Source organism: Dermacentor variabilis, chromosome 10 (assembly GCF_050947875.1).
Source record: "Dermacentor variabilis isolate Ectoservices chromosome 10, ASM5094787v1, whole genome shotgun sequence".
In the NCBI taxonomy this organism is placed as follows: domain Eukaryota; kingdom Metazoa; phylum Arthropoda; class Arachnida; order Ixodida; family Ixodidae; genus Dermacentor; species Dermacentor variabilis.
In genome coordinates, this window is record NC_134577.1 from 32,444,321 (window position 1) to 32,471,595 (window position 27,275).

At 42.2% G+C, this 27,275-nt stretch overlaps 3 protein-coding genes across 3 annotated transcripts in view; 1 reads left to right on the top strand and 2 right to left on the bottom strand.

Moving 5' to 3' along the window:
* Positions 1-17,889, top strand: part of LOC142560264 (zinc finger protein 711-like) — a 36,653-nt gene extending 18,764 nt beyond the window's left edge. Inside the window, exons 6-10 of the mRNA XM_075672226.1 lie at positions 2,967-3,018; positions 4,178-4,437; positions 5,144-5,500; positions 8,108-8,476; positions 11,421-17,889. Of these exons, the coding sequence (XP_075528341.1) occupies positions 2,967-3,018; positions 4,178-4,437; positions 5,144-5,500; positions 8,108-8,476; positions 11,421-11,486 (1,104 nt within the window). The 3' untranslated portion in view covers positions 11,487-17,889. The remainder of the gene's footprint in view (positions 1-2,966; positions 3,019-4,177; positions 4,438-5,143; positions 5,501-8,107; positions 8,477-11,420) is intronic.
* A 743-nt stretch (positions 17,890-18,632) lies between these two features.
* On the bottom strand, positions 18,633-19,503 carry LOC142560265 (alpha-crystallin A chain-like). The gene has a single exon (XM_075672227.1). The coding sequence runs from the start codon at positions 19,383-19,385 to the stop codon at positions 18,849-18,851; it is 537 nt and encodes a 178-aa protein (XP_075528342.1). The 5' UTR covers positions 19,386-19,503; the 3' UTR covers positions 18,633-18,848.
* Positions 19,504-26,062: 6,559 nt separating this feature from the next.
* LOC142560266 (alpha-crystallin A chain-like) lies at positions 26,063-27,000 on the bottom strand. The gene has a single exon (XM_075672228.1). The coding sequence runs from the start codon at positions 26,883-26,885 to the stop codon at positions 26,352-26,354; it is 534 nt and encodes a 177-aa protein (XP_075528343.1). The 5' UTR covers positions 26,886-27,000; the 3' UTR covers positions 26,063-26,351.
* Between the last annotated feature and the right edge of the window lie 275 nt (positions 27,001-27,275).

Genomic DNA, 27,275 nt, shown 5'->3' on the forward strand with positions numbered 1-27,275 from the left:
TTCACATTGGATATTGTAAATTTCAAAAGGAAAAGCCCGTTTTCCTTACTGACAAATAGCACAACATAAAATTTGCTTTCCTGATGCTGCCAGCACTTCGACATTGCAATTTGGCAAGCTAGAGTTGAGACTTATATCTATAACTCAATTGAAAAACTAGAGGTTCCCCACCAATAAGTGCAAGCATAGCTCACCTTTCATATATGCCAGAAAACACAGTAAGAATTTTATATATTTAAGGTTATACAATGCATCACATTTACCTTTGAGGCACAGGCGACGCTCAAGCTGCAGTGTTGCCAGCCAGTCTGCCACTGTTTTGATAGAGTGTGGCATCATATTAGCTCACGATGGGTTGTTCCTAGCCACCTCTGAAATTCAGAAAACATTGATCAGCTGATGCAGGTAGCACAAATGACTATTTAAATTAGAATAGCAAAATAATGGAACATTGGCTATTAGCAGCCTTAAGCTGCATCGGCATATGTGAAGGAAACAGTTTAAATGTGATGGCTCACTATTCAACAAACAAAATTGACCTTTTTTTAGCCTCGTTGCTTCTCTGAAATTTATTGTCATTACTTTCTTTCTGCAGCCAAATTAACCGTACATTACTTCAAACTCACATTCTATGACAGCTATGAATGCCTTATCCAAGGTTTTCTTCTTGCAGTGAGAAAGGTAGAATGTCATATGAACAGTAATAATTTACACCAAATTTCAAATGCGACCTTTAAGTGAAGACAGGTGCTCCGAAAGAAAAAAAAACTCATATGCTTGGAACAACCAAAATGGAAAAAGATGCAGACTATATTGACTACACACTACTCTGTAACAACACTGCAAACGACACAGCTGTCTTTATGGTCACATGGGATAGCACAGCACAGAAACTATTCAGTAAAAACAGAATAAAGGCCAACTGACGGTTAAGGTACCTTGCTTAGGGAAATTTTTAAACGTAAATTATACTCATTCAACCAAAACAACACACGCAAAAGTAATCTAAAGTTCACCATGATTTGCACATAGGATTTTTACATTTTACACAGGAACACTGAATCGAGTCCCTCCATACTAAATTTCTTAACCTTGAAATTGCAAGTTTCATTTAGCTAATGTGTAAAGGCGACTTCTTTTTCTTTTTGCACTCAAAACAGCATGCAGTACCCGTCAGATTCTTGAACCACTTCAAAATTTCAATTTTCATGAAATGTTGCATATGTATGCTTGCAAGCTGCTGATAATTTTGTTTTCCTCCATTGTGGTTTCCCTTGAGACAGCATCATAAAACTTCTGCTCTACTGTCATCATTGTACAAAAGAGGCCTCAGCTGCAGCCGGCCGTTATCTTCGGCGACCGCACTTGTTTGTTGCCTACCGTTGGTATTATTTGCATTGCCTTCGTGGCTAATAGAGGAATGGACACACTTCCATGAGCTAAATGTCGGGCCATCAGCTGTTTCTTTCCCGAATTGGGAGGTCAACGAACGGTGCTGAGACGACTTTCACGCAATATTTTTGTGGTATTGCTTGTTTTTCATCTGTAGTCACAGCCTGCAAGCGTTATTTACACAATCATGTCTTAATACAGTGCATGCATAGTGATATATATAGTATCGCAACCGCACATCATGTCGGTAACGGAATTACGCAGCTCCTGTCATAGTCTCAAAGTCAGTACCATATTCAAGTTGCAAAGAGGCAAAAGAGAAAAAAAAAATGGTGCTAACAAGTTTTAAAGAACTTGCAATCTGAAACAGCCTCCGTCAATAACCGTACGAACACCGAAAACGTTAACCAACGTTCATGCCGTTGTAATCATGCAACATGATTCCCAGCAAAGTAGGAACCCTTCAATCATATGATAAAATCACTTACCGAACCGAAATATAGCGGTGTTGTTGCTGCCATTCCTGCAAACACGATCCTGAGTTCTCCACTCGAAAGCTCGTACCACTTTAAGAAAGCGAACAGCACAAACGAACCGCCACCACCGCAATCGGCAAAAAGCGCAAAGTGGCACCATTGCATGTGATGCCACCTTCACTGCTGGCACTGTGCTTAGATAAAGCCGTCTAATTTTTTATCATGCTTACATATTTTCACTTTAAAACAACTTTAATGCCTATATAGCTTTGTTCTTTGAACAGAACACATTTTATTTTTTACTTGTTCTTTATGTTCATATTAAATTGCGCACCCCCTTTGCGGGCTGCAAGTCCCAGCGTGCTATCAATGTGGTGCTAGATTTGAACTGGCAAAGATGCACACTTCAGATCATGCGTAGGAAAATCTATGAATAATCGGTTTCTACACGCTCCATTTATGGTGCTGATTACACTACAAGGGGTTTCATGTGCCCTATCAACAGGTATTCCCTATCAATGCCACTACCCCTCACCTTTTCCAAAGCATGCTGGCAACTTCTGCGCTCACAAAATTGGCGCATATTTTGGCATGCAGGCACAAGATCAGTATGCTGCAAAATGCAACATAGAAGATCAACACTTACATGCACATTGCATATACTTGTCATGTATCATGTTTCCTGACATCATTCAGGGGCCCGGGCCTTTTTCGTGTTACTACATATATTTGTGCTAATCCTTTTTTGTACATCTTGTAATGCGCCTCCCCTGCAACAACGCCCTTTCGGCAAATGTAGTGATACGAGCAAATAAATCAGCAACATGTTGCAATTCTACAATGCTCATCAGTGGTCCCTACAGTGCGAGGTTACTTAGGGATGCAGCTTCACGCTCGCGCACTCAAATAGGTGTCAACAGTGCCCAACAAGAAAAACGTAAGTCAGGAATTTCCATGGGGTGTCGGTGAAACAAAGTGACCACTTTAGTTAAGGAGTGGCACGCACTGCTATTCTTGAGAAGAGCTAGGTGAAGTGTAGAGCAGCTAGGAATGTCTTTAAATGCAAGGGTCAGTGTGCTGACATCTAAACTTCTTTAGACTGCAGGACCCTGGGCGACCAGTCAAGCAAGCTCGGGCGGCACTACGTTAGGTAAGAAGTTTTCCACTCGCTCGCAGAAGTAGAGAATGGATGAAACCTCCTGTGAGCTTGATATATAGATTGGTTGCTTAGGACACTGCTTCCAGCAGTATACTCTAAAATATGTGTAAACTTTTTGGGGGTTTGCCTAATCCTCAGGCAGTAATGATCATCTGTCTTGCTGGCATTTTCTTCCTTGAAAACTCAGCGGTCACTACTTTCCTGTCAAGAAGGCCATGTTGTGTTGATGACGCACAGGTTCGTGACCGGGAAGTACCAGCTGTGCGGGGTTAAAGAAAGAAAAGGCGTGCAAGATAGGCAACGAGTATTGTTTGGGGACATGGTAAGCTGCAAAGGGTACAAAATTTTCATAGAGTTTATATCTCGAATTTTGTCTCCATGTATCCATTTATAAACTAGAACCTTGAGTGGCCCCACTAACCCGACAACTCAGCATCAGACAGTGATACAATAGCACACATTTTCCTATACAAGGTAACAGCGTCAGTGGCATCATAGTGCCTCCCCCGCGCCGTAATGCCCTTGAGATGATGTATTAGGAATTACATGAGTAAGTGTTGGCTGGACAGACACATTTTTAGAGAATCACAAAGCAGCTCCCATCGTAAGGTTGAGAGCCACAACAAAACTAGAAGTTTTAGGCCTCACAGAAATTGGCTGCCTTTTTATTGCTCGTTCTCCAAACATAGAAACACAGGGATATGTGGTGTTCTTTTCATTTTAAGCCACTCAGGATGGGACTAGCTACCCTTTGAGCCAACCATAGCTGACAAGATGGCCAATTCAACAATGTGGCAGAATTTCAGTGTCCAGAATCTGATAATGATGAGAATATGATGCTGAATGAGAAGAAGAAGAAGATGGTGATGATGCTGATGATGATGATAACTCTTACTGGTTTGTGAAAACTGCAGATGGGTAAGTTTGCAGCAACTGCCAAGTTTGGCAAAAGCTAGCGAGTTATTTCATGTATTCATATATCAGTGGACAGCAACTGCATAAGTGAGTATTTGGCTGCAAGCTGCAAGTAGAGACGAGAAAGGTCACGTGTGGCTCGTAAACTACAATGTGGTCATTCATGGAGCAAATAAATAAAAATGAACAATTCGATGTAAATAAATGAATAAAAACAATTGCCTCCAAACTGCAGTGGACAAAAACAACAATGGAAGTGGAGGCAGCGGAGACGGGACGGCCACAAGAAGCCAATCTTCGCAGTCAACAGCGGCCAAGAGCGGCCGCCGCATGCCGCTACAGTGCCCGCTTTGTCCGTACACAACCCACAATGCAACCACCATGCGCGAGCATTTGCCTGTGCACACGGGTGAACGACCGTTTCGCTGTCCGACGTGTGGCAAACGCTTCTCCCGCAAGAAGTACTTCCGGGTACACTTGCGCCTACACGACAAGGTAAGCGCGAGCATGCTTGTGATCTCTAGGAACAATAGGTAAAAAATAATGGATTTGGCTGACCAGCTAACCTGACACACACTTTCAAAGTTTTTGAAGCTTTCTTCTGAGCCCCTTACCTATTTTCAGGGTACCTGATCAACTTCTAACTTTCACAAGCATGTCACAAGCATTATGTGCCAAAAAACATGGTGTCACGGTAGAACCATCATGTCAAGAAAGTGCAAGTCATGGGAAGAAACCTTTTCAGAAAACAATGAGAAAAGAATGTTCGAAACAGAATTGTAAGCTCATTCTTATAGAACCATGCATCTCACCAACTTAAGGATAGAATATAACTTTGCAAACACTGAAAGAACTAACTGTGCTTTTTAAAAACAGGCTTTATATTCTTACTTAACCACACCGTTGAATTATAAAAACACTACTGCACCGTTAAAACCTTACTGAAGACCACCTGGGTGGTGATCCCAGACAATCACTTTCAGAGGTATGTTCACTTTTGCAAGATTTCACACGACTAGGTACTTTGGCAGTGTTTCAGATATGTTCTCGCTCATAGGTGCCAACGGGTCCGAGTCACGTGAATTCTCGCAGAGGTGGTTGTATCCCTGAAAGTTATCATTCGAGAATACCATCCCTGACTTGAGCCTACGTCTTGACACTGGCACAGCACACAATGAAATGTCTCACTTACTTGTTTCAGAAGGGGGACAACGATGTTTTCACCAGTGGTGACAACAGCAGCAGCGGCATGCCAGGTGACTCGGCAACTTCAGCCTCGGCCAAGACCTCTCACGAATGCGAGATGTGCGGCGAGACCTTCACGCAGTGCCAGTTCCTGCAAAGGCACATGCAGGCGGTACATGTGCTCGACGGGATGAGTGGCGGCGGCTCTGATGGCAGCAACAGCGGCAGCACAGGTGGCAACGTGTGTCCCGAATGCAACAAGAGCTACAAGTATGCGGGGAACCTGCGGACACACATGCGCATACACACAGGAGAACGCCCATACATGTGTGACGTCTGTGGCCTCCGCTTCACCTGCTCAAGCTACCTGCAGGTGAGACATGGCAGCAGGACACACATTGCAGTTTAAGCTAGCTAACCATCATCATCGTCATCATCATACGCCCACTACAGGACGAAGGCCTCTCCAAGGAATTTCTACTTATCCCTCCCTCACATCATATCAACTTTACCCTGTGCCTGCAAATTTCCTAATTTCAACACATCACCTAATCCTCTGATGTTCCCAACATGTCAAAATCAAAATTCAATATCAGGCTGCATGCCCTACTAAGCGACATTATACAAAGTGTGCTTTTTAATTTTTTGTTCATGAGCCGAACTAGTTATGAAAATTTCAATTGCAGGGTATACTTTAACATAGAACAAAACGTCCTTAAACATCTTGCAGTGTATGTTCATTGGACAATCAGCCATCCTTAACAAGCTCTGACAGAAATGTTTTCAGGATAAACCAGCAAATGTTGCCCTGAGCACATCCGAAAAATTGTGACGATGTTGTGCCAAGTGTTGTCTGGGCTACTTTTCTTGGCAACCATTCTATAACTCTAATAGACCACCAGTTATCTGCCCTGCACATCACATAGCCTGCCGAACGATAGTTCTTCCTCTTACGCTGGCTTCGTGTCTCTTAACATTTATGCCTATAATTTTTTGTTCTATCACTTGTTGCATGAATGTGGGCATAAATTAGGCTGATGACAGTGATGCTTATAAACACACACCGCAGCTTTTTTGTAACTTGTCATTCTCTATGGCTTGTCTACAAGCAAGCCACAGAGCTTGACATTATGAAGATAAAGCACTGCTAGCATCAAATTTCGTGCAGCCAAGAAACACCCTGACAAGCTCTACAAGCATGAACCTTCTTAAATGACAGATTGTTCAAGGTTTCAAAAGTATATACTTCGCTATAATTGTTGTTCAAAGCTGTGAACAGCAAAACAAACGTGTCAACATAGTAATATGCTCTTTTTTACCTGCACTATCTGCCCTAGTTTGTAGACACGCAACATATAGTTATCCCAGTTAGCGTTTACTTTAGATGTCAGATTGCCTTCTTTTCTTTTTTACCCTGAACAGTTTTACAGTATTGTGCAAAATATTTTTATGTGGGCATCTTCTTTTAAAATGTACCTGCTTGATATGTAAGCGGCTGTTTTCACCATGCATATTGTTCGTGATTGCTTCGGCGGTCTCTCAGGCAATCCCTTTTGGGAATACTGTCACTTTTGCATCTAAAGGAAGACCTAATCTGTCGATTGGCTCTTGATTCCACGTGGCATGACAGCAGAGGTGGTATTCTTGAGCAATCTTTTTAGAGAAAACAATAACTTTCATGAAGTGGCTTAGCATTGCACTCACCATGTATACAGCCAACAGTGTGCCTAACAGTGTGCCAAGATAGGACACATCAAAGTGTGCGGCCGATAGTGTTTTTGACTGATAGTGTCTGACTGCCTCAGTTCAGACTGCTCTAGACTGCTTCTGAGAACTTTGCTATTCTGTGTATTGGATGTCACTACAGTGTTAAAGAGCAGAATCTGCAGTAATATAGCACATTGCAGTGTCAAGAGAAAAAAAAATGGTTGGCTTAACACAAGAAGTTATTCACTGAAAAGCACTGTTTAATGTTCATTTAAAATAATATATTAAACAAATAAAAACTTGGAGGACGCTCAAGCTTCACCTTTAAGAGTGAAACATGATAGCAGTGGAACACGATAGCATTTAAAGATCCCTGACTGCTTCTCACACTTCCCGGCATTTGTGGCTTATGTAACCGTAATGTTTACCGGGAAATGCTGGCGGCGAACGCTATGCACGAAGGCGAGCTTTCTGGTAGAAATGCGGCCTCTTGCGTGAGCCGATTCCAGAGGTAGCGCACAGCCGTGCCAAAAAAATTACATCATTTTCAGGTCTATGCTAATGTTTCGTACTCTCAATATTTAAGTCTGAGAAGATTTAACTTAAGAGGCATGCTCTTGTCAGTGTTTTGCTTCATGACATTTTTTTGTCGGCTGTCATTCTCAAAATTCCGAGGAATAACTTTTTCAAATGTAACGCAAGGTATGCGCAACTTTAGTGATAGAATGGTCAGGCAATTTAACCGGCATATATCGCATGTCGTATAGCAAGGCATGGCATATACATATATGTAAATAAATACGGGAATTTTCGCTCATTGACAACTCTGCTGCCAATGCCGACACCGGATCTTCTGCAACACGGGATCCTTAACGCTATCGCATTAAAGGCGAATTTTCGGGTGGCAATCAAAACCGAAAGTACGCCAAATCTCGGGGAAAATAAGTCCAAGAACACCAAACCATAGTTATATATGAGGTTCTGCTGTATGTATATGTCTGATCTGCATACAAATGTGTTCACCACTGTGTGCTTACTGTGAAGTCACTGCAGCTAGTGGTGCCACACAAGAACAAAAGCCAATAAGGGGACTAGCTCTCCCTATACTAGTCTTACCTCACGAGCAAATCGATTGTATGGCTTTAAACAATAAACAAACTCAAACTTGGCAAATAGTGCCGTTCAAAGTGGCAGGCAGCTTTCCTCTCCTGCTCCGTGTAACTTTTCCAAACATTCCAATCCTCAAGCACAGCACTTTTATTTTTGCTTGCAGGTACACTTGCGAACGCACGTACAGGAGAAGCCGTATGCATGCCCGCAGTGCACCAAGACCTTCGTGCACAACTCGGCGCTGACGGTGCACCTACGGACACACACGGGCGAGCGCCCCTACCAATGTCCGCGCTGCCCGCTGCGCTTCAGCCACCTGCGCAACATGAAGCGCCACGAGATCTGCATCCACACCCGCGAGTATCCACACGTCTGTGCGCTGTGCCACCGCGGATTCCTGGTCATCACCCAATGGAGGCAGCACGTCCGCTCGCAGCATGGCCTGGAGTGCGACGACCTGGACGGTGGAGACGACGACGGCACCCCCCGACATGGCCGAAAGCCGGGAGCCACTGCAAGAGCAGCAGTCAACGTGAGCTCTCGCATGAACTCGCAGTTTATAATATGGCAGCTCGGAGCGAGTCCAACTGTGACGAGAAAGCCTATTTCCCAAGTTCAGCCCTGATAGCTTGTGTTTTTTTTTTAACGAAAATATCTGTTTAATTAAGGAATTAAATACTTCTTTTTGTTATATGTGCTTTTCTATCAAATGCGCATTACTAATATATTTTGACTTGCTGATTACAAATATGCAATTGATGTTTCTTTGCATCAAGTAGTTATTAAGCTACTGAGAAATTTGTTTTTTTTTTGGACTAGCTTGAAGGTGAGCTCTCTACGAAATGCTCATTGTTATGAAGGAGACTGGCCTATCGAAATGATGTTGAATGATCAAAGTTCACAGTTCTGCAGGACTGAATGCTCCAGACTGATTTGGGCCAAAGTTATAGCACGTCAAATATCTTTAAGTAAGAACCCACATAAGCCCCGGAATAAATTAAAATGCCTCACTGGGAAGTGAGGCGTTGTAACTGCCTCACTTCCCAGTGGACACCAGAGCTGTCCCACAGCCATGGGAAAGATACAGGCTACAATAAAGAATAATGGAGAGGAAAGTTGCAATAATATAGACAAAGAAAGTAGTAGGACATCAGTGATGAAGGGACATAACTATAAATACATGGCTATAAATGTTACTATTTTTTTAAAAGCCGGAATACAGTCAATATACACATGAACCTACTCGCCCAAACGAAGGTTTTAATGCATCATGTAATACTGACCCAAAAATTTTGTGTATCACTTTTCCTTTCTTTCCTTTTTTAAGAAGTAGCTTCCGACTATTTAATTATGGTACAAAGCCTTAATTCTTTAAGAGCACCACAAATAATAAATTACAGCATCTTTTATAAGGCCCGTTTGAAACGGACGCCAAGTGCAGCGTGGTTTTGGACACGAGAAAGAAGACTGTTCACGTCAGTCAACGCTGAGGTGGCAGTCACACAGTGTCACAAAGAACTCAATAGCCCATCAGTCAGTCCAGTGCAGTGGTCGAATGCCGTGCAATGACTGCGTCACCGAAAGCTGCTAAATTGGCCCTTCCCATTGTGCTCCTCTCTGCCGAACGCAGAGGAGTCTGCTCAACCGTCTTGTCCTGCCAATTGCAGAATGGACTCGGCTTTGGGCAGCACATTCATAGTGTGCGTGTGTATATGTGTCATTGGTGTCTGGTACTATGAGACCGCCACATCGAGCTTAGGCGACGTAAATAGTCTCCTGCTTTGCCATGCTGCACTTGGTAAGCGTTTTGAACTGCTTGCATTAAAATGTAAAGTAATTATTTGTTGTACTCTCGAGGAATTGGAGCTTCATAGTGTAATTACTCACTCAACAGCTATCTTTGAAGAAATAAATAAGAAGTAAAACCAGACAAGAATTTTCTGTCAGTAAAGCCAACTGCAACAAAATTTCAGGTTGCACAAGAGCTCTAGGTTCGGATAGTGCAGGTATAGAGCAACCTTCTTGCAAAATTTGGCACTTAAAACACAACTGCACAAAAAGAAATGAGCAAGAAGAAATGTTTTTGATACTGAAGCTGAATTAAATGGATACATGCCACTACCGTTGTTTGTGTGACTATTTGATTGTTAGAGAGACATAACTGTTTGTTAGGGGGAGCAGCTGAGAGGAAACTTTCATTGAGGAACTCTAAATGTCTAGATACATCAGAACAGAGAAATGTGCTGCTCGGCATATACTGCACCAAATTTGAAGAGGTTTCTCTACTTAGAAAAAAAAATGTTAAATTATAGTGTGAGGAGTGCATTTTTTATGTGGGCCATAATTTCTTTTACAAACGTTCTTGAATATTTTCAGAAATAGTGGCAAAATATTCAAGGCCATAAATCGAAATCTCCCTACATTAAATATAATTCATATTTCTCTCGTAAGTTAAACAATTAAATATTATTCAAATCAATTCAGTAGTTGTCTTATGAGAGCATTTCCCTGTTTTACATGTATTGGAACAAAAAAAGTCAGAATTGGCCTCATGGTAAAGCTTACTTCTAATACTTTCTTGACACCTGCATAATAACCACGGAAATGATGGCATACACATTGTGCTGGCAACCCCACCAGGACTATGGGGTACCGCAAAACAACCCAACCATTCAACTTAGTCACAAGGCTTAGCAGAACCAAAAGTTACACAGAACCAAATACTTGTCATGTTGACTCTTGTTTTTGCCTGGAAAGTCTGGTAGCTAGGAAGTTGCTGTGTAACTAGGATCACACAAAGAAAAGTGCTCATTTATTGACTTATATTTAAAATACTGCTAAACCTAAAAACAGGTTGTGCTAGATTGGTACAAACAATATGAGAAATAGGACTACATAACAATATTTAAAATACTGCTAAACCTAAGAACAGATTGTGCTAGATTGGTACGAACAATGTGACAAATAGGGCTACGTAAAATTGAGAAAATATATAAATCAAACTTATCACGAAAAATGTATCAGCAATATAGACATACATACATATTCATAATGAAAAATAATCCCCTTAAAGCCTAACGATATGGCATCGCAATCACTTCATAGTTCCTAGAAGACCCTGGAATTTCTTTAACTCATTTTGCATCAACTTTATCAGCATTGAGCTTGTAACTATTCAAGGAAAGAATGAGTTCTTGAAAGTATTGTTTTAATATTGAAGTTCAGCTAATATGAATGACCACCAGTCCAACTATCAGAAGATTTTTCATAGTTCAGTGCTTGGCTGTTCAGTAGTGCTTTGGTTATCTTAAACATTCAGTTCTAATGGCGTGCTTGAGTTCTCTTTAAAATTTTTCTTAAAATGAGCTTTCTCCAATAGTTGAAAAATTGAGGTTCTCCCGTAACTGTGGAAAATTAACTTTACTGCCTCATTTCACACATGATCGCATGAACAGCTGTCCTTGTTTCTCAAACAGATTAAGCCAAGGGACGGAAGTCTACCAGGCGACACCATAGTGCCGACAACTGTATCGGGGACCTGAAGAAAGATGCAAAGATCATATAGCTGGCTCTCAACACCACATGGTGATGCTCTACAACACTGAGCTACAGACTTGTTACATGACTGTTTCAGCTTCCCATATACTGATGTTCATGTTGCAAACCTTGCTGCAGTCATGGAACTGTTGTTGCAAAAACTTAGCGGGCAGATGGGCATTATATTCTGTATATATGTTTTGTTGGATGTTGAAAACAAATTTTTTATCATTTTTTGTTGGTTTGTCGCACTAGCGCAACTGAGCATCTGCCAAGTGTTACTTTGTTTGTTTATTTTTGTTTGTCTGTCACATGCCAAAACAGCACAGCTCAACATCAGTCATTTAGGTGAGCTTGTGCATGTCATTGTGCTGAAATAGTCAAAGGGCACATATATGCCATGTAGAAATGAGTATTAAGAGTACTGAAGTTTCCATAACCATGTTACTTGTTGAAAACCAAAGTTTGACTGGTCTTATCACTAGTCTCAGAGTTGAATGTGCGTTGACTAGTCTTACAGAAGAATTATTTTGCCATGACGTTCATTCAACTACCCTGTCCTATTCAAGTTTCGGACTTGACTGTATATTAACTAGTCTTGCAACATTACTATTTCGCCATGAACTATGTTGTCCTAACCAAATATCCTCATTTGTCAAGCTGCATTAGAAATGTGCATGCATATACCTAGCCTGCTGAGAATCAAAGCCAGCCTGGTCTTGTAGCCAGCATCAGAGTTTGATTGCATCTTAACTAGTGTCACGAAAAAATTGTTTTGCAATGAAGTTTGTCCAACCACCTTGTGCTATCCTAATTCACATTTGCGTCCAAGAGGTAAGTTTGCGCATCTAATCGAGCACTTAGAGAGATGCTAAAGAAATATACTAAACAAGTCAAGATGGACAGATTACCCTTTCAGAACTCTCAGTATTTCTTTACCAGAAAAAGATAGCTTATTGAAAGAGAAATGTAAACAAACGTTGCAATTTTCAGACTGTTTTGCCCAATGGCAGCAATGACACCATTTGTGTGATGCCATATATTTTAATGTAACTTCACTCATTTAGGTCCTTTTTATGCAAAATAAGTCAACAAAGGTTATACAGAACTTCTTCAAATGCTTCATAATCAGTATCAGTAAACATGTAGCTAGCCGTAGAGAGATCGTATCAAAAATGCCTGCTGTCTCAGGAAGCAGACGCAGGAACTTCAGAGTAGTGTTGCAACGTTCTTGCATTTTTGAAAAAGTATTCTGGCATATCAAGCCTGCTGTCACATTATGGTTCATACATTACCAATTGCAGATGCATATAATCTACAAAGCTTACTTAACTTTGTATTTACATTTAGTGTTCCCTTGAAGTGCAAAACTGAATGTATGATTTCAAAAATGTACCCATGCTTCAAATGTTTAGCTTCACTCATAGCTACTGCTATTTCAGGTTTGTGAAGTCAGTATTACGTAGCACTGCTAGCATTTTGGTGTTATATAGAAGTATTCTTGCCCACTGTCTGCAGTGGTTGCAGCGTTATTATAGACTTACTACACTTATTATAAGACATTTGCTGTCACTCTTGGAGTGGCCTTAAAGACAAATATGGTACAAGGGACAAACGCAACAAACAACTTTTGTGAAGTATTGAGTACAAAGCAAAAGTCGTCATGCACTGTACAAAGAAATAAGACGACCCTGGAGAGCTGTTTGATGCATTAACTTGCGTGTACAATGGTTAAATGAGCGTCACTAAATACTGTGTTGTAGAAATTTGCTATAGCAGTCAATGTTGTTACAGTACGACAAGCAGCCCAGGCACTATGCCATTATGCATGCATATGACTAGTTGATATTCACCTTGGTGTGGCACTCGGTACCATCTCTAGACCAGACTACCCCATACTGCACTATAATTAACTGATAATACTATTACGAATCCCCATAACCATTTGTAACAATACAAAGTGAAGTTATTCCCATCCTTCGAGGCCATTGTTATCAGCCTTTCATTTCTTAATCCTTAAAAACTGTTATGATAAAGCCACATCTACAGGTGAGAATATACAAAATGGCAGACACGATACACCATGCCTTTACCACTCAAAAGGTCTACGGCCTGATGTCCCATGTTATCAAAGTTTTATAATTTTACAGGTAGAGTTGGCATCAAAAGTTTGCAAACCACAGGACTCGAGAAAAGAGCTGAATATTTCAGCATCCTGGAATTTGAATTTTCAGCATCTCATAGTACATCAACCGTGAATATAATGAATTATCGTATCTAACAAAGTAAATCTAAAATTTTGCAAGCTGATATTGGCATGTGTCAAACCTATGCTTTTATAACATATATCAGATATAATGAAGGCATTGTCATGTCGGATGCAACTTCATTCACTAATACTAACTTCACTAATATGCAAAGAACATAAAGCTGTACAGTTGTACTGACTGCAGGCACAAATTGCTTGAAAAATAAACTTTTCAAGAAACCCTCAGTCCATAAACATTTGGTGCCGACTGCTTATCTGTCCGAAATGTCCATACCATGGTCAGCAGTTTGTGCTACATAATGAGAGTGTTTTCAGTGATCCAAACTGGTTTATGAATGTTGAAAAGTGCAAAAACAGCTGTTGTTGTTGTTGGAAGCTTGACCACCAGAGGAAGTTCAGTCACAGCAGTACAAATGTTACCCTGACATTTTATATGTGGCATTGCTGGTAACTGCAGACTACAGTTTCACAAATGTTACGGCATTTCTTTGCAATATTATTTACTGCTTTTGCCTTGAACACGGACAGAAAATTTTCTTTTGTCTTCTAAGTCGAGGCACTCTTTCTTTTTTAACCACTAAAAGTTTACTATAAAAATGCAGACACTGAAATTTTTTAAATCTATGTGCGTGATTAGGCCAGGCTTCCGAAACATGGCTGGAGCAAAACATTAGGGAACATTTGCTATTTTCCCAGTGTAGTTACATCTGCTGTTTACCCTTCAAGATACAGGTCTGGGACTGTCAGTTTCCCCCAAAGAAATGCCATAAAATTGACCATCAGCTGAAGTATGCTATGGCAGAAAATGTTACATGTTCATACAAATTAACAGCACCAAAGCATCTGGTTGCGTTTAGGGTGTTAATTATTGCAAAAAGCATGGGAAATCATTGCCATTCATTTAAGTTTCAGGCATGTGAGGTTCTTAAATGATTTGAGTTAGAGTTGCGAAATCTTCGTGCCATCAAACAAGCAGCAACATTGGCTGTGGCTCCTCAAAGTACATCACAATATCGGAGATGCATTGTGAGAACACTGTTACACACACACGCACACACACACTTGGGAAAGAAAATGTGCGATCAAAATTGTATGATCCAAATGGAACATGTTCAGCGTTCTCTGCTGCTGATGTACATACTTGAAAAACATATGTACAGAGAAACATGAGTGATGCTCTGGTGCCACTATCATGCCAGAATGAAACGTGAACGCAAGATAACAAACTAGAAAGTACATCTCCCTCTCTTATAGAGCTGTGTCTTAATTCATTCACAGATGCTTAATTTCTGGGCTAGGGGAACCAGTTACACCGCAACCACAGATTGTCATTAAGTAATTAAGCACCAATAGGTGATCTGCTTCTTTACTTATGGCTTGTAGTTTATTCCAGCAAGATAGCACACATGTTACAGTGTTGAAACTAACTAGTCAGCCTCAATATAATGAATTATACTCAGTTGTTAGTATACTTCCAGATTTTCAATGACACAGAAAGCATTGTGCAAGGTACTGGAAAGTCAAACACTTTACTATTATTCAAACATTACCTTGCTCTTACATGAGCAAGCTGGCACACGTTGGCTTGACTTTGTAAACGATAATAATTCTGAGCCAAGAGCTGCCGTGGAATGCACTATTATAGCAGAATGGTCTATTCCCATCAGAGGTTTTATTATATGTACAGAAACGAGCTGCATTAATTCTGTGCATCTGATGATGAAACCTCGTTTGAAAGTCTGCACTCAGCTTCATCCTGTTTTCATATAATCCACCTTTCGCCCCTGTTTAATGTACAGTGGACTTTCTTTAAAGCAAGCTTCATTCAGCCAAATAATATAATACGCTGAACAAATCACGAGCCTTCGTTTAGCTTTTAGTAAACATTGTGCAAAGAAATATGCGACATGCTGTAGAAATGCATGGGAAGTAGGAACAAAACAGCAGAAAGCCGATAATGGGTTAACTACAGTAAAAGCTTTAATGTAAGGTTATGCATCTTGCAATATGAAAGAATTGGTAACAGCTAGGTGTTATGAGCAGCAACACATCATAAGTGCCCGCAATACAAGGGTAGAGATGGACAGGAGGAGGCGAAGAAAAAAAAAAAGCTTTTCTTAAAGCTTTCTCCGCAGAGGTGTGTGCACGTCAACGGTTGCAATTTTATAATTATTCTACATTGCGTGATTCTTCCTATGCATCATGACAAAAAATGAAACATTATACTTGATTTCTTACCTTTCTTTTTAGCAATCGGTGCAAGAAGCAGTACTTGTTTGGTTCTGGGAAAAGCCTAAGTGCTACTACTTTTATTGAAAGCAGCTTTCAGTAGCTACGTGTTACTATAAGTGTTCACAGAACAGTATTCAATAGGAGCTTGCAGTGACCACTATTAAAGGGGAAACAGTCCGAAGGCTGGCCTCCATGAAACCAGATGCAAAGATGTTGATTCCTTTTGCATCTGGCCATGTACCATACGCAGCCACTGCCGAGGGCTTTCTTCATGAAAGATTGAGTGGAAGCCAATGAAAAGTAACGAGAATGTTTCGTGCAAAAGTAGAATCCTGTTACCATGCAGCAGTTGTCACATATTAAGATTCGGAAAGTAGAAACGCAAAGCCTGAGTGAAAGTCAGTGAATCTACTTGGAACAAATGGTAAAAGCAAAGCAGACAACATGGCAAGCACCAGACAAGTGTACTAACCAGCACTACTATGTTCCCCACTGAAGTTTGGTGACCCTAAACTATTTCATGCCATAAAATGCTTAAGTGTTTCACACAGAAACCTCTGCACCATTCACATAATGCACAAACAGTAGTCTTGGTAGGATCTATACATTGTATCCCCAAGACACATTTTTTGTTTTCGACACGTGCTTGCAACACACTATATTTGCATATTCTGTCACACCATATCATTAATATACTGTTGTCTTTGAACATTAGAAGCGAGAGCCTTCTGGCAGTGTAGTTGTTTGTAGACACGATGCTGCACATGTGAGAACTTGTAGCCAATTGGTAAAGCCCCTGGGACGGAGCATTTTTTGCTGCTTTGGAAAGCCCATTGTTTACCATCATTTTTTCTTGCAAAGACATTTTTTTACATTGATCATGAAAACAAATGTTAAACAAAAGTAGTGATTGGGTACCTGTATAGGGCTTGCTGTAAGGAACAGTGTGTATGTTCCGCAAAAGTCCTGTCAAAGATTTATGTAGAGATAGCTCATGCAGTGTAAGAGAACATGCAGTAGGTCTGAATATATAGTCAGAGCGATAACTAAAATGTTCATGTTATATGGTACTGTTAGATTGCTACCCTTGTTCTGTTTTATAACTGCCCACTTGGATGTTTGTAGACAACAAGAGTGTGCCTTTTAGCTGCACAACTATTTTGCAACATAGCTTGCATGTAAATTAAATGGTAAAATTGAAGTGTCCTTTTTTATGAAAAAATAACACTTCTGTTGGCGTAGCTGAAAACTTTACTCCACTGCTGGTCAATATCAATGTTGTCATCTTCATTATCTTGAGTACTTTGTTGAAATTTTGTTAGTTGATACAGCTTTGTTATCCAAGTACGCAATTGCTCTGTATAACAAATCCCAATGTTAATTGTATTAGCAAATTTTTTAGCCCACTGTCACTAGTGCCATTAGGTCATTGCTAGTCACTGCCACATTTTAGTGTTGTTTTGTTTGGATGTTTCGTTGCACATCATAGAGAACTATATGTATTGAGACACATGTGAAGTTTTTGCTTATGTAATGATCGCTTGAATTGTGCAGCGCTATACTTGCAGTTGATGTTAGTTGGAGTGTGTACAAACAGAGCAGATCTCTAGTCATTGTTAATCATGCACTACCCAAAATCTGCAGTCATATGGGAATGTTTCACAGCACATCCACCAGGAAAGAACCTGCAATGTTCATCACAGGGTGATTTTAATTCAGGACATGCAACTACGAGATGTGAAACCTACCAGACGCATGCAGGAAAACGGCCTGCATTCATAGTCAAGGTAATGCCACACAGCATCTACAACCAAATATAGCCGAAATTTTATATATACCCTTGTTAGGTTTGTGTTTGTAGCATGTACAACGCCGTACTTCCGAAAATAAATGTTTTCACCTGCCAATTTAGCCGTGGTCGCCATTCTTCTGGACAATTCTTGGAACATCCCAGCACAAGGCTTATATCGGCAAGTATTTTAATTCAGGACATGCAACTACGAGATGTGAAACCTACCAGACGCATGCAGGAAAACGGCCTGTATTCATAGTCAAGGTAATGCCACACAGCACCTACATCCATATATAGCCGAAATTTTATATATACCCTTGTTAGGTTTGTAGCATGTACAACGCCGTATTTCCGAAAATAAATGTTTTCACCTGCCAATTTAGCCGTGGTCGCCGTTCTTCTAGACAATTCTTGAAACATCCTAGCAGAAGGCTTATATCAGCAAGCATCACGCGTTCTAACGTCAAGGGTACTTTGCCCAGCCTATGTAGGTGCCATTGAGGGAACATATTATAAAGCATGCCGAAACAACCGTACTCACGGCATTGCGACCGCTCAACTTTTCTGTCGTGGTTCCGAAATCGTTTCCACATGCCAGAGCTTGTACAGTCGTTCTTGAAAGATGAAACCGCCCACGATACTACATTTACTAACTACGCGTCCAAGCATATAATTTAACCTTCTTGGAATAAACGCATCAACTATAAAGGTGAAGGTATAAAGGTGAAACGCTTTGACAACGCACTCAAAATGGTGGTGCTTAATTTTGGCGCCAGAGCGGAAGGAGCTGCCCTCGTCTGCTCGCGATATGCGGCAGTTTCGCAGCCTCCGCACACGGCTAACAACGCACAGACAATCTCGAGGTGAACACAAGTTTTAATTAATGTACCATGACTTTTGTACAGAGAATGAACACACTAGTCTTCTTGACTCACAAATGAAAAGTTTTCCATGAACACATTCATAGGGAGGAGAGGTTGATTCTGTGCACACTAGTTGCGTGGCGCCGCCCTCAAAACGAAACCACAAATGTCCACACAAGATGTAGGAGCAGCGCGAACGTGGCAAGGCGTCTCACTTTTTAGCGTCGCCGCTAGCTTTCTCGTGCTGTACCTTGATCGGAATGGCCTTCGGCTGCTCCTTGGGAGCGTTCTTGCGCGGGGCTTCCAGAGCCAACAGTCCGCTGGGCTGCAGGTGACACTTGACGGTCTGAGGATCGACGTCCTCGGGCAGGACGTAGCGGCGGGTGAACTCACGCTTCACGTAGCAGCCGCGGTCGTCAGACTTCTCCTCATGCTTGCCGTGAATGACGACGCAGTTGTCCTGCGTCTTGACGGTGATCTCTTCCGGAGTGAAGTTCCGGGTGTCGACGCGGATGGCAAACTTGTCCGGGGTGCAGGCGACAGAATTGCCCTGCTGGACGAGACTGGCGTTGTTGGACTGCTGCTGGTGGCGCGGTTGGATGTAGAAACGCTGGTGGTAGTACGGCGGGTCGAAGAGCTCGCCATCGAGGAACGAGCCGCCGAAATCATCGTCGAAGATGCGCCTCACCAGGTCCGAAGGGCCCCAGCAGTTGCGGTTGTTGCCGCTGAGAAGAGGAAACAGTGACATGACGCTCAGGATTGGGTGATCACTTCGCGTTTTCGCAGCTTCTCACTCGCAGAGCAGGAGATTTGTGATCGCCGTCGCGCGCTCGCGTCGCTTTTAAACGTTTTCGCGTGTTTCTAGAACGCTCGTCGAGAAAACACGAGAAGTGCGCTCGGTGGAGTGGCGTGATTGGTTGATTTCTGTCACGTGGTACGCCTGGGCCTCGCGCGGGTGGGCGTGCCGGTGTGTGCCGGCGTCGAAACAGGTGGGAAGCGTCTCGATTTTTCTCGAATGTTCACCGTGGTTAGCCGAAGAAGTGCCCGATTTTTGCAAAATAAACTTGTGACACCTGCTTGTTCTTTCTCATTGCGATTCGTACCAGTGTATATCGGACGTATATTCTTTTATTCTTCAACGTTGACGAAAAGAATACGCATTTTTCCGAGTAACGACTGGATGTTTACGTGTTGCAAACTTTGCCTGTGTGGTGTTGTCATGCGTTAACCAGCGTAGGAATAACGTCACGACGCCAAGTAATGATATATTTGTGACATACTTTCTGCAACAAACCGAGAAGGCGTCATTTAGGGCATTGTTTCACGAGGCCGTGGTTACGCAACAAAAATAGAAGTCGATCGAAATGAGGAAACGCGCGAGTACCATATATTTTGTGATATTGTTCCTGGCGAGTTGTCGCTGGAGATTTATCGGGGTTATTATTCGTGCTCAGAGTTTAAACGGCCTCGGGCGTACGCTGTGACTTGCACGTTCACGCGCATTCACGCGTTTATTTACTTATATCAACATTGGACGTATCATATATGGCGGCCAGCTGCGTTTTCGCATAGAATTGTCTTTTTTTAAGTGCTCTATGTTGCAAGAATGAATTGCATTGTTGCAGAATGGCCAGAAAGACAGAATTAATTGCATTTTTACACATATCAGTGACTGTGTATGCATAATATATGCTTCAAGACGCCGACAGCGTCTGTTCATGCAGATCGAGCTTTTAACGCTGTTATACTTGTAACATGTGCTCGGTAGATGAATTAGCAGTGTAGTACATCAGGTACTCACAAGGACTATTCTAGTGAGGATCAATTGCACGATCAATTTACCTCTGTATATGGATCACTTTTCGTCGGGAACACCATATGCATTTTTCGCCAATTGACATATTGTCAGCTAATATACGTACGACGTGGAGTTTTTCCAATTATATATCTAGTTCAGATTAAATTATTCAAGCTAATATAAACAGCTGCAATCTAGCTCGGAAGCCGACCAAGCTATTAGCGGGAGCTTCGTTTTTCTAGCTGGCTAACTGGCTGCGTCTGTCGGATGTTATAGTTTTTTAAGAACGCTCAACTGCAGCACGCTTCTGCACGTTTTCTGAGAGACGCTATTCTCTCTTTGAGCTCTGACAATGCGCAACTAAATGTTCGGCACCTAAATATTGCGCACCAATGAATTCAGTAAGGTGCAATAATTTGGCCTCTGTTTCCCACATCATGGCTGGCAGGCCAGGCCTCCTTCCATAGTGTAGATGCCCAAATTAACCTTGCCCCAATCTCCGAGTTTGAAACTGACATTATTTCTTCAGCCATACTCATATGCATCAATTATAAATTGCATCATAATCTGCATGTTCGTTCATCCTGACCAGCGGAAGGCAAGTACGTGGGTGTTGTCGCACATTGTTTTATGCCAGGTATGTAATTGCAACAAGAGCGGACATCCCATCTTACATGCTGAGAACGTCCCCTGCGCAAGAACTCCTGGGAGAGCCCCTAATTAACACATGGACCCGTTCTGGTTCCAATTTGTTTGCCTAAGGCTATGTCTAATATAAGCTCACCTGTGGCTGCCCAGTACTATTGCAGTAGTTGTATGCAAAACTATAGCTATGCATAAAGCAAGCAGCGCGACATATTACCATAATAATAAGCTTGTAGAAATGTTCATTCATGCATGGACATCATAACATGTTGAACTCGTGCTCAGTTATGCAAAGAATTATGCTGATTTCCCCAGTTGTTTGCTGACACTGCACTGATATGGATACTGTTCAAAGAACAGCTGTTCTTGCCCTGAAAGGAAAAGTGCAAATATCTAACGGCCGGTGAATTGCTAAGAATGGATGAGGCAACAGAAATGTTAAAGTTGAGAATTTGTTTATTTTATTTAGGAATACTGTAGCCCTCACTTGAGGGCCATTACAGGAGAGGAATTGTCAAATAAAATGATAAATTTCAGCACCGACAATACAACAGTATACAGCATTGTCAAACACAAATTACAGGGAGGATGAACAAGTATACACATGTAAGGTCTGTTAAAAATGCAAGAATAACAGTAAGCATGATAAATTCGTAATTATCCCGTTGCCTGTCATACAATTCTAGTAGGGTATGAAATTCTTTAACATTTTGGGCTGTTACAGTGCAGTCCAGAAGGCCATTCCATATATTAATACACAAAGGAAAGAACAAGTATTGAAAACCATCAAGGCACGTTTTATAAGGCTGTATACTAGCACTGTGGTTAATGAAACCTATTTGCATATCTTTTCAAGTGTTTAGCACAAAACACTTCAGACATGCAGGGAAATGCAGAAAACAAGACTTACACAAGTACACTACAATGTGCCTTCTGTCTGTCCTGTTGTCAACTTTTTTGTGCTGAATACTACTAGAAAGTAGGCTGTGCCAATGCATTCAAAACTGCACCCTTGCAAGCTAGGTTTATATTTGTACAATTAACCTATCATTAGTTAACTGCACCCAACCATCTAGAACACCATGACATTGCATGTAAACTGCCTGGACGATGAAATTGTCTGATATGATATCAAAAGGGATACCAAGACAGACATGTGAAGCAAGTGTTCTAAAAGCAGTGCTTTCATGAACGTACTTGAGATTCATCTCTGCTAACATATGCTTCACAGAATAGATTTGCACAAACTCCGTCTCATGGGGATAATATGAACATGTATATATGGTCCACAGCTATAGGTAACAAATAAATAATGCTAAAAACACCAATACCTTTGCTACTATATTAGAAAAAATTGCCTGTCACAGTGGCTGCTGAGCAGGCATTTGCATTTCGGCAGTGATATGCAGACACATTCATGTACTTAGGTATGTTAAAGAACACTTTTACCCGCCGTGGTTGCTTAGTGGCTGTGGTGTTGGGCTGCTAAGCACGAGGTCGCGGGATCGAATCCCAGCCAAGGTGGCCGCATTTCGATGGGGGCGAAATGCGAAAACACCCGTGTACTTTGATTTACGTGCACGTTAAAGAACCCCAGGCGGCCCAATTTTCCGGAGTCCTCCACTACGGCGTGCCTCATAATCAGAAAGTGGTTTTGGCATGTTAAACCCCATAATCTAATTTTTAACGAACACTTTTGTCTGACATAACCAGGCATCCTGAACTACAGTCTCTCTCACAGCCTTGTGTTGGCACGTCAAGCCCCACAAATCAATCATTCGAAAAAAGTAGAGCAATATGTGACACTTTAGGCAGACATGTACTGGAGAAAGAGTTCAATGGAATATACCACTAATTGGGATCTTACTCTGACCTTACTGACGTTGCATGCAGTGTCGCATAAATGAATCCTGTCTTTGTTAATCTTACTTGACACGGATGTTGAGGTCTAGGTTACGTGCCACCAACACTCTGTCTTTTTCACGTTTAGAAGCCACACCATCTGAACAATATTGTTACTAAGCGATCTAGTGAAGGGCCTCCATGGTATTCTTGGGCTCTGATTTTCTGGAATTTGACAGTTGACAGTAGGTCTTCATTCCTTATAGTGACACCGGAAATCAAAAAGACCCCCTGTCAGAACATATACAGCTAGATGTGTCTATGCAAACACTGGCCAAACCGTGGAGTGGTGACCAATTCGCTGCTGAAACACATGCCCATATCCCTTCACCACCTCCTTCTACTAGCCAGCAACTAGTGCTACTAATGCATGTGCATACTGAATATAGCAGTATATATGTTATTTCATTTCACCCATTATATCGATATTCCCTGTCCTTACACTGAAGTAGCAATAACCAGACGTGCTTTTCTTACCTGTCTTGCAAAAGTTATAATGAGATTCCTACTTATTACTGCTCCTTATTTTATTTGTATTGATTATATCGGCCCCTCTCATAACTCATCAAAGAGTTCTACAACGAATGCTGTGATGTTTCTGTTTCTCACCTGGGAATGAGATTGATTAATTGACTGCTTGTAGTGCTAGGGACGAGACGAGAGGTCCACTGCAACTATGCAAGCTCAGTCACAGGGGCAGAGTTCCTTGACAGGAGATATATTCCACATGCCAAAAACTAAAAGGCCAGTTCATTCGTGATTGGAGCTGTTGATAGACCATACTGTTGGCTTATTGTAGCACTCATGGCAATTGCAAGGTAGGTGCACAGAAGAGGACTAATTCTTTTTACCGGGATGCCATGCAGCCCCTGTCAGGGCAAAGAAGGCATGGCTCAACAACCGTTGCAATCACTAGTTGATTTAGGTGAGGTGGTACAAACTGCTCCTTGCGGAAAAATGAATGGGTCTAAGCAACCCATATGACTGTGCTGGCGACACGTTGGCTCTGCTGCTGCATAGGTGACATTTCTTCTCCAGAGTTGTCACCCGATGTACGGGGTTAACCTGTACTCATGTAGGCCAAAGTCAAGTTAACTGTTATCACACAGCAATAGCTACTAAATTCTTTTACTTAGCTTTTTCTAAAGTTTTAATGAGATAAAAAGAGGCGCTGCTGGTTGTCGTATGCTGGCGATGGCTACAGCTGCTCACTTAGTTAAAATTATACAAAAAAAGCCTAAAGAGAGAAGAAAAGCTACTGATCCTGTCTCATTCTTGTCCAGTAAAGGCCTCAATCAACATCTGCGTCAAGGTAAATGCTACATTTTGAACATGTGCTAGAATAAATACTTGGTTAACTGGGCAGAACATAGTGCAAGAACGACAGGGACAAAGATAGTTCTCCGGATGGGTGCACACATGCGTCCACTGGCACAAAAGCTGGGAAAGGGGCAGCAGTGAGCACCACGAAATCAACAAACGGGTAAGTGGAGCTTTGTGGCACCATCAATGAACGAAATGTTATCAATCTCTATCGTTTTGGCTGCTCCATGTAGATGAATAACGTTTTGGTAATTGTTAGTGCTAAGCTCCACTTAAATTTTTACTTTATTTCATGGTGCTCACTGCTTCCCCTTTATGAGCGTTTGTGCGTGTGGATAGAGTGGATGCATGTGCGTTACTTTCTTTTCTCTTGCCCTTTGATCTCTTGTTCTATATTAAACTTGTGGTAGCATGTCAAACCTTTTTTGTTAAGCTAGCCTACCCACCTATCATTAAGATTTACCACAGCTAGCAGCATGCACATGTTTTCACCACTGTCTGTTATTAGTCTCCTTGTAATACATCCTTGGAATATCGCATCATGAGAAGCCAACAAACAAGGACAACATAGGGGAAATTACTTGTACTTACTAATTGAATTAAAGAAATGATAAATGAAGGGCAATGAAAGTGGATCAGATGTGTCATTCATTTATCATTTCTTTAATTCAATTAGTAAGTACAAGTAATTTCCCCTATGTTGTCCTTGTTGGCTTCTCATGATATGAATAATAAAAATCGGGCCACTCGGTTAAGCCCCTTGTCATTTTTGGAATATACATGTTATTAACACGGATGCAGCTATGCCGTGCGAATAAAGTATGATGGCAGCGAGTGTTCAAGAGCGTATTGCCCAAGGCTAGCGATCTGGCATTACACAGCTCCAACACTCCCAACATTTGATTGCATTCTTGTTTGTGTGTAATGTCTCCTCTGTATACGCCTTGTGCCACTAATCAGTATGAAAGAAAACAAAGAAAGGTTGAGTCGCTGTGCTAGCTTAATGGTAAAAGGGGAATACAAGAGAATGATTGTACAATGGCGCCAGAAGAAGTCGAAAAAGAGAAAAAAAGAATCTCTGGAGTAAAACACTGCATGCATTAATGCACAAGATGTGAATTTGACACTTGCTCAAGTGGCTCGAGACAAGTTGTCTTGGTCTTCACTATCGTTTCCCCTTTTCTGCACTTTAACAAAAGAAAGAGCAGACGAAATTTCACCTGTCCTCATGGGCTTGCTTCACACGAATTTCACGTCTGGCCTCACTACAGCAAGTTCATGCATGCCAAAGCAAAGCTGTTGCCACAACATGCATCTACAGTATATATGGCAACACCTCTCAATAAAGCTACAATATGAAGGAGCTGTATTAGAATTGGAAATTTTGCTTTTTGTTTTCATTAGCTCTTCAAAATCAGTATGTGAAGCAAATACAACGGCCACTGCAAGAAAGTTTTCCCAGGAAGAAATGAAAAACATTTGTTAGAGCCTGAAGTGGTTACAAGTCTTGTTTCGTTATACTCACAGCTACGGTATTCAAGCACAAGTTACATATTGTGCTCTGAATTCCTACGACACGTTCAAAAATTTCTCCCAAGCTTCTCGTTCTGGCATCTATTTGAGCGCTAGAATAAGCGCATGCTGTTTGCATATCTATGGTAATTCAGCTTCGATATCGATAACACCGGCAAGCAAAGCCGCTCGGCGGCCAGCTCGCATCAGCGCATCGTAGATGAGCACACTGCCCGCAAGACTAGTACAGAAAATAACTTACTTTATTAACAACACAACAAAGACGTAACTCGGTGAACACGAACCAAAGCTACCATAAAAAAAAAAAAAAAAAAAGTCTTTCTTCTGGGGGAAGGAAGGAAGGTCCCGAGACCAGCTCGCAACGAAATTTTCCCGCTTTGGCTGACTTGTCATCTGCTGCCATGGTGGCCCCGAAGTCGGCCGCTAGCTCCGCGGCCTCAGTTCAGGCACAGAAACATCTTGGATATCTGAACCTCGCACACAAAAGGCCAGCTCAAAGTTCACAGTTCGTGCTCACTTCTTGTCGCCGCTGCCGCTGGACTCGTGGCGGACTTCAATGGGTATCGGTTTGCCTTCGTCCCTCTTGGGGGGCGGGTTCTTGCGAGGAGCTTCCAGGGCAAGGTAGCCGGTCGGAGTGAGCTGACACTTGACGGATTCGGGGTCGACGTCCTCGGGCAGGACGTAGCGGCGCGTGAACTCGCGCTTCACGTAGCAGCCGCGGTCGTCCGACTTCTCCTCGTGCTTGCCGTGGATGATGACGCTGTTGTCCTTGGTCTTAACGGTGATCTCTTCGGGGGCGAAGTGGCGCGTGTCAACGTTGATGGCGAACTTGTCGCCGGTGCAGGCCACGGACGCGCCCGGCTGCTGCTGCCGATCCACGACGGCTTGACCCAGCCGGCTGGGCTCCAGAAAGAACCGCTGATGGAGGAACGGCGGGTCGAACAGCTCACCGTCCAGGAAAGACCGGCCGAAGTCGTCGTTGAAAAACCGCCGGGCGAACTCGGAGGGGCCCCAGTTATCTCGGTACAGCATCGGAAACAGTGCCATTTCTACGGTAGGAGCAAGGTTGCGTTCGAGCAGGTGCGATCTTCAGCGTCTCGTCGAGGCAGACGAATACTCGAATTCTGAGCGAAACCCCGCGCGTCTACCTGCTTTTATACAGGCAAGCGTCTGCTTCTGGAGCGTTCTCGAAAACTCGAGAGCTGGGGAGAGCGCGCGAGACTGACCCACCGAAAGCGAACGCGGATTGGACAAGATAAGTCACGTGGGCGAGACCGCGTATGCGTTTTGGTTTGTTGCGTCGGCTGCTACGGGTGGGCGGTGGCGAGGCGGTTGTTTTGCTTCTAGAAATTTCGCGCGCATTCGCGCGTCGCTGTGGCGTTCGGTTGTTCTGGCTTTTTTCTTTCTTCCTTTTTCTTTTTCTTCTCTTCTTTTCGT